The 7,717-nt window shown below is 41.7% G+C and overlaps 1 protein-coding gene across 1 annotated transcript; it reads left to right on the top strand.

The window, feature by feature from the left end:
* Positions 1–4,955: 4,955 nt before the first annotated feature.
* On the top strand, positions 4,956–7,335 carry LOC106576105 (ladderlectin-like). The gene is made up of 6 exons (XM_014152991.3): positions 4,956–5,022; positions 5,249–5,308; positions 5,526–5,659; positions 6,211–6,345; positions 6,548–6,686; positions 6,833–7,335. Exons 1-6 carry the CDS (start codon positions 4,965–4,967, stop codon positions 6,898–6,900), a joined length of 594 nt encoding a protein of 197 aa, XP_014008466.1. The 5' UTR covers positions 4,956–4,964; the 3' UTR covers positions 6,901–7,335.
* The last annotated feature ends 382 nt before the right edge of the window (positions 7,336–7,717 follow it).

Here is a 7,717-nt window from a genome sequence, read left to right as displayed (position 1 = left end):
TCAGGGTCTTGCGCATGGCACAATTCGTGACAAAAAAAATCTAAATATTCCATTACCGTACTTCAAAGCATGTCAACCGCTGTTTAAAATCCATTTTTATGACATTTTTCTCGTAAAAAAGCGATAATATTCCGACCGGGAATCTCCATTTAGCTAAACAGAGGAAAGAAAACAAAGCTATGGGTCGACGCGGGCACGAGCCTGAGTCTCACAGTACTGTAACCAGCCACTACCCAAACGCGCTACTTTTGTTCAGCCAGAGCCTGCAAAGCCACGATTCAGCATTTTGCTGCCTTCTGAGAGCCTATGGCAGCCGTAGGAAGTGTCACGTTACAGCTAAGATCCTCACTCTTCAACAAACAGAGACAAGAAGAACGACACCTTGTCAGACAGGCTACTTCCTGCATGAAATCTTCTCAGGTTTTTGCCTGCCATATGAGTTCTGTTATACTCACAGACACCATTCAAACAGTTTTAGAAACTTTAGGGTGTTTTCTATCCAAAGCCAATAATTATATGCATATTCTAGTTACTGGGCAGGAGTAGTAACCAGATTAAATCGGGTACGTTTTTTATCCAGCCGTGTCAATACTGCCCCCTAGCCCTAACAGGTTAATCATGAGTAATTTAGTAAATTCACCAGAGGTTTGCGGTGGGTATGCTAGTTCTGAACATCACATGCTAATGTAAAAAGCTGGTTTTTGATATAAATATGAACTTGATTGAACAAAATATGCATGTATTGTATAACATTATGTCCTAGGAGTGTCATCTGATGAAGATCATCAAAGGTTAGTGCTGCATTTAGCTGTGGTTTTGGTTTTTGTGACATATATGTTTGCTTTGAAAATGGCTGTGTGGTTATTTTTGGCAGGGTACTCTCCTGACATAATCTAATGTTTTGCTTTCGCTGTAAAGCCTTTTTGAAATCGGACAATGTGGTTAGATTAACGAGAGTCTTGTCTTTAAAATGGTGTAAAATAGTTGATTGTTTGAGAAATTGAAATGATTGATTTTTAAGGTTTTTCGTATTTCGCTACCATTGGATATTGGTATTTTTTTTCCGAGGTCTTGGCTGATTTCTTTTGATTTTCCCATGACGTCAATTAAAGAGGCACTGAGTTTGAAGGTAGGCCTTGAAATACATCCACAGTTACACCTCCAATTGACTCTGCAAGCCGAAGAACACCATCCCAACCGTGAACCACGTGGGTGGCAGCATCATGTTGTGGGGGTGCTTTGCTGCAGGAGGGACTGGTGCACTTCACAAAATAGATGGTATCATGAGGTAGGAAAATTATGTGGAAATATTGAAGCAACATCTCAAGACCTCAGTTAGGAAGTTAAAGCTTGGCCACAAATGGGTCTTCCAAATGAACAATGACACCAAACATACTTCCAAAGTTGTTACAAATGGCTTAAGGACAACAAAGTCAAGGTATTGGAGTGGTCATTACAAAGCCTTGACCTCAATCCAATAGAACATTTGTGGGCAGAACTGAAAAAGCGTGTGCGAGCAAGGAGGCCTGCAAACCTGACTCAAACCTGATGTCAATTAGCCTATCAGAAGCTTCTAAAGCCATGACATCATTTTCTGGAATTTTCCAAGCTGTTTAAAGGCATAGACAACTTAGTGTAAGTAAACTTCTGGAATGGTGATACAGTGAATTATAAGTGAAATAATCTGTCTGTAAACAATTGTTGGAAATATTACTTGTGTCAAGCACAAAGTAGGTGTCCTGACCGACTTGCCAAAACTATAGTTTGTTAACAAGAATTTTGTGGTATGGTTACAAAACAATTTTAATGACTCCAACCTAAGTGTATGTAAAGTTACAGCTGAAAACTGTGTCCTGATTAAATAAGCAATAAAACTGGGCTTCTTTAGACTAGTTGAGAATCTGGAGCATCAGCATTTATGGGTTTGATTACAGGCTCAAAATGGTCAGAGACAAAGAACTTTCTTCTGAAACTCATCAGTCTATTCTTGTTCAGAGAAAAGAAGGCTTGTACAAAGTAAAAGTCTGCTACCATCTCCGCCAGGGTGGTCCCTTCAGTCCTCTTATATACTGCTACCCAAAAAACCTACATAGGCGTGGTTCATAGTGTTTGTTCCTGCAGGTGACTGGCTGTTATCGCGCAGGCTACGTTTCCCAAGAAACTGAGTAATGTCTCCTATCTTAACTTCTAGAACATATTCTGGGTATTCTGCCAATTGGTCTGAGGAGGCGGTCACGGTCACATGATAGAGTGAGAGGAGATGCCTACTGTGTAAAATTCAAGGCTATGTCTTCAGAACATAAAATGTTCCCTTACAATGTCTCCAAAGTAGAGCTGCTTTCAATGGTCACACTTCTGATGCATTTCATTGGTTTCATACAGCAGGTCAGTGAACCAGGGCATGGTGCCTGGAGAATACTATTAGACTAGAGAGAGGAATGAATGAAACCATGTTGATAAGATTTGGGAGGTATAGAGAGAACTCCAGTGTCAGCTTTGCTGCTTTCATACAGGCCATTTAGACCTGCATCCTCACACAGACATGCTTGCTCGCACACACAGTCTCTGTCTTGTCTTTATATTGGCTGGAGCCAAATTTAACCTTTATTTAACTAGGCAAGCCAGTTAAGAACAAACTCTTATTTACAATGAGGTCATACACCGCCCAAACCCAGATGACACTGGGCCAATTGTGCACCACCCTATGGGACTCCTAATCCCAGCCAGATGTTATACAGCCTGGATTTGAACCATGTTCTGTAGTGACACCTCTTGCACTGAGATGCAATGCCTTTAGACTACTGCGCCACTTGGGAGCCCCGGAGTGCTGTAATTGGGTAAGGTCAGTGATTCATGTATACAGGAGGAATCATTTATGGGAATATTAGATTAAAGGCTGGATTCATCTCCTAAACTGGATTAGGTAATAAAAGAGCCAGTGTCTCTCGCTCTTCTCTCTCTCTCTGCGGCCCACATCAATGTGCTGAGTCAGAGCCTGCCACTCACATATACAAACACACACACACACACACACACTGACAGGCAGACTACCCAGCATGCTTCATTCGGCAGCTGTGTCTCATCTGTACTGAGTGGGCAATTTGGGCACGTCAGAAAATGTTTCACTAATACATGCAAAATGATGTGCATCAGTGGTATCCAGACTGTATTAGAGCATTACTTAGCTGTATATCATGCTTTTGTAGCTGTGAATTAAGTCACTTGAAAGTCGCATGCTTGAAAGCACCAAAACATTGACATAGCCTACAGTAGGAGGCCATAGGTAAAACATCTAGACAGCAACACACCTGCATGAAATGAATGACTGTCTTCATTTAACCATGTCTCCACAATCAGGTTAAGTACACATTATTATTCCTAGTCTCATTCATTATGTTTCCAAGCCTTTGCATTGTTGCAAAATGAACCATCATGCCCTACCGTATTACTATGAGCTTATTCCACTCTTTCCTATTCAGAGGTATGGGCTGTCTATGGTCTGTCTGTTCTCCTGGGTGTCCTTCAGGCCTTTCAGTGCTCTGCTCACAGTCATTCAGCATCTGCTTGTTGCGAGGGAAATGTACAGAATTTCTCTCTTCTATTTGGCTGGAAATGGGCCTGACTGGCTGCTGGAGTAATGGGATGAGATTATTGATTCATTCGACGCAGGACCACTCCAACTTTTCCGCCAAAAAAAGATAAATGTCACAGCAACGTCAAACTATCTCAAAAAACATTAAAACTTCTTCTTCTTCTTCACATAATCATCAACAACATGAGCATCACATGAGGAAGCCCAGAGATTCACCAGAGATGATTCCCTATCATAGAAGGACAAACATATCTGCAGCACTCCAAAAATCAGACCTTTATGGTAGAGTGGCCAGACGGAAGCAACTCCTAAGTAAAATGCACAGATCAAACCAAGATTTAACTATTTGGCCTGAATGCCAAGCGTCACGTCTGGAGGAAACCTGGCACCATCCCTACGGTGAAGCATGGTGGTGGCATTATCATTTTGTGGGGATGTTTCTCAGTGGCAGGGACTGGGAGTCTAGTCAGGATCGAGGGAAAGATGAACGGCGCAAAGTATAGAGAGATCTGCTACAGAGCACTCAGGACCTCAGACTGGGATGAAGGTTCACCTTCCAACAGGACAACAACCTTAGCACACAGCAAAGACGACGCAGGAGTGGCTTCGGGACAAGTCTATGAATGTCCTTGAGTGGCCCAGCCAGAGCCCGGACTTGAACCTGATCGAACATCTCTGGAGAGACCTGAAAATAGCTGTGCAGCGACGCTCCCCATCCAACATGACAGAGCTTGAGAGGATCTGCAGAGAATAATAGGATAAACTCCCCAAATACAGGTGTGCCAAGCTTGTAGCGTGATACCGAAGAAGACTTGAGGCTGTAATCTCTGCCAAAGGTGCTTCAACAAAGTGCTGAGTAAATGGTCTGAATGTAAATTTGATATTTCAGTTTTTGCTTTGTAATTGTGGGGTATTGTATGTAGATTGATGAGGAGAAAAAACAATTAAATCCATTTTAGAATAAGACTGCAACGTAACAAACTGTGTAAAAAGTTAAGGGGTCTGAATGCTTTCTGAATGCACTGTGTATGAGCAACATGCCCTCCACCACCACTCATAACCTGCCCAATTAGGAATATTTGCTCCTCTCTTTTGATGATGATAAGAAACGCGTCAGGAGAAGGAAATAGATATTATATTAGTTAACTATTGATAAAAAACGATAATTGCTTCCTTGTGGTCAGGTGTATATAAGTGCTCCCCTTTCTCCAACTAAACAGAACCTACCAGAGATTCCTTATACAACAGGTAAGTCCACTATACTCACCTCCACCTACGTTCTAAAGTACTTACTGTCTGACGCTGAATTTGTCATAAGTCTCTCTCTCCCTCTTTCTCTCTCATTTTCTCTTTTTCTCAGGAGAGTATCACCATGGCTATGTTGACCATATTTATGCTTCTCAGCGCTGCCTTTGCTCTGGGTGATGCAAGTAAGAGAGATATACCTCATAGTTTCCACCAGATTTTTTGTGTACTCCTTTTAGTTACTGTGTAGATAACAGAGGTGTTTATTGAAGTGTAGGTAATAGAGGTATTCTTAACAATGGTTTGATTACCTGTTCACACTCATCAGATGCAGTTTGATTATATCATTCTACACTTTAAAGAGCACATGAGTATTCATCTTTCCTCTGTCTTTGTCTCTCTTTGTTGTAGGGGATCTGAGTGACACAGAGAATCAAATTATGGAGAACTTGATAAGCAACCTGCCAATCGGTAAAATGCCTTATCCCATATCAACAAGATTTCTGAAACCTGCAGAAAACTATAATATTGCGTTGGTTTGCTAATGTTAATGGACTGATAATGCACAGATAGCTGTGGTGCTGTGTTCAATAACATCACGGCTGGAACGCACTTTTGACCACTCAGATTGTGTTGTCGGAACTAATCATTTCATCATGATATTGCATTATATCTCTCCCCCCTACAGAGTCTGAGGAGATGGGAGCGAAGGAGAAGCGGGAACTACAAACCAGGAGTTCATCATGCCCACCTGGTTGGCATAGATATGGGACACGCTGCTATCACTACGTCCCCTTCTTGGTCAAATGGCCAGAGGCAGAGGTACCTGTAAATTGCTATAAACACATTTCCATATTTAAGGCCAGATTTACTAATTCTAAACATCATAGGATTAGTGTGTTTAACCGGGTTGCTAAACTAAAACTTGACATGCTATTCCTTCTCTTTATATTTAGAAACTCATGCAGAAACTTCCCATATATCTATCATCATTAATTCAATTTAGACTTCCAAATGACCAAACCCAGTCCCAGGCTTGGATAACACTGGAGGCCCCTAAGGTCTCCACAGAGTTGGGTAAAGCTGCTGTTAGTTTTTTGTGCCCTTCATCTGGAACAATTTACGGAGCCCTCTGAAATTAGATGTCCTGGTCCCACTTTGTCAGTTCAGAGTAAATATTGGAGACATCTATGTTGATATATGTGTCTGTTGTTAATATGTTTTGTAATGTATATTGTAGGTTTTTGATAGTATTTATGCAGGGCTCATCTGTAAAAGAAACCCCAGTCTCAGTATGACTTACCTGTCAAAATAAAGGTTATAAAAATGAAACAAAATATTCTACCTTTGTGTGATTCTCTGTCTCTCTCTAGCATTACTGTTTGTTATTGGGAGGTAACCTGGCATCAGTGCACAGCCTCTCCCAGTATAACTTCCTTCAGTCAGTCATCCAAAGTAGTGCCAACGGAGCCCAGCGCACCTGGATTGGAGCCAACGATGCCATCAAGGTCAGAAGCACTCTGTTTAACACTCCTGAAACATATACAGTAAGATGCGTTGATTCTTTGAGAATATAATTATAAATGCCTAGTGGTGCCTTACCCGAAATATAAGCTTGTTTTACTCCACTGTCGCTTCAAAACATGGTTAAATCATTTTTATATAATGTATAGTGTCTGCTGGTTACACATCTGCTTGTATGCTCTTTAGGAGGGTCTTTGGCTGTGGAGCGATGGGTCCAGGTTTAGCTACCAGAACTGGGGCCAGGGGCAACCCGATAACAGCAACCATGGTGCTTGGAACGACAACACGAATGGTCGTGAGCATTGTATGGAGATGAACTATGGAGGTACGATGCTGTCGCCAGAGCACTCGCCCTCACATTATTCATCAAACATTTTGATAGATGTAAAAATACATTTTCAAGGTAATGTGTTCCTTTTTTTTCGCTACATAAAAAATATATATCTTTCTCTGTATTACCCTCTTTCCCAGATGACTTCAGGCAGAATGATGCACCCTGCTGGATGCAACTTCCATTCATGTGTTCCAGAAAGCTGTAATATCAACAGATTGGGAGAGAATTCATGTTTTAACATTACTCCCCTGGTTAGTCAGTCATCATGTTCAGTGTACTTTTAGATTCTTGCTGATTTTAATGTGATTGTATTGCCTTATCTTGATGATTATTGCTGATTATGTAAAGTGACTTTTGGTGTCTTGAAAAGCACTTGTAATAATGCATTTTAGAAGTGTTCCCTGTTGCTCAGTTGGTAGAGCATGGTGTTTGCAAGGCCAGCATGGTGTGCGCGATGCCAGGGTTGTGGGTTCGATTCCCATGGGGGGCCAGTACAAAAAAAATACATGAAATGAAAAGGATGCATTCACAACTGTACGTTGCTCTGGATAAGAGCGTCTGCAAAATGACTAAAAATGTGAAATGTATCTGAGAGGCTCTCAGGTGATGGGATTCTTCAATAAAGCCACAGTCTGTAATATTTCCTGCTCAGTGGTAATTTTGGCAAAACCCCCCAGAGAATTCTCATGGATGGCTCCAGGGAGGGGGTTGCCTTTGCAGAAGCACCTTCATGAAACAATGTATATGCACGTACACCCTTGATTTCAAGCACCCCTTTGCAATGACCGAACCTACCCCTTATCTAGGCTCTCGGCATATGGGATTCTTTTGACCAAGGATGGTGTTGGATGCTAGACATTGCTATATAGCTGGCCCAATACACTTTGTATGAGAAAGGTGATGTTGAAACAGCTGATTGGATTAAAGGTAACTCTGGGAGCTAACTGGCCTGTCAGCCTTGTGTGATTCGAGGACTGTAATGAGCTCAGCTGCCACAGTCGGGTTCAGATGGGTTTTACTCC

Source organism: Salmo salar, chromosome 17 (genome assembly GCF_965601325.2).
Source record: "Salmo salar chromosome 17, fSalSal1, whole genome shotgun sequence".
Classification (NCBI taxonomy): domain Eukaryota; kingdom Metazoa; phylum Chordata; class Actinopteri; order Salmoniformes; family Salmonidae; genus Salmo; species Salmo salar.
This window is presented reverse-complemented; position numbering and strand designations above follow the sequence as displayed.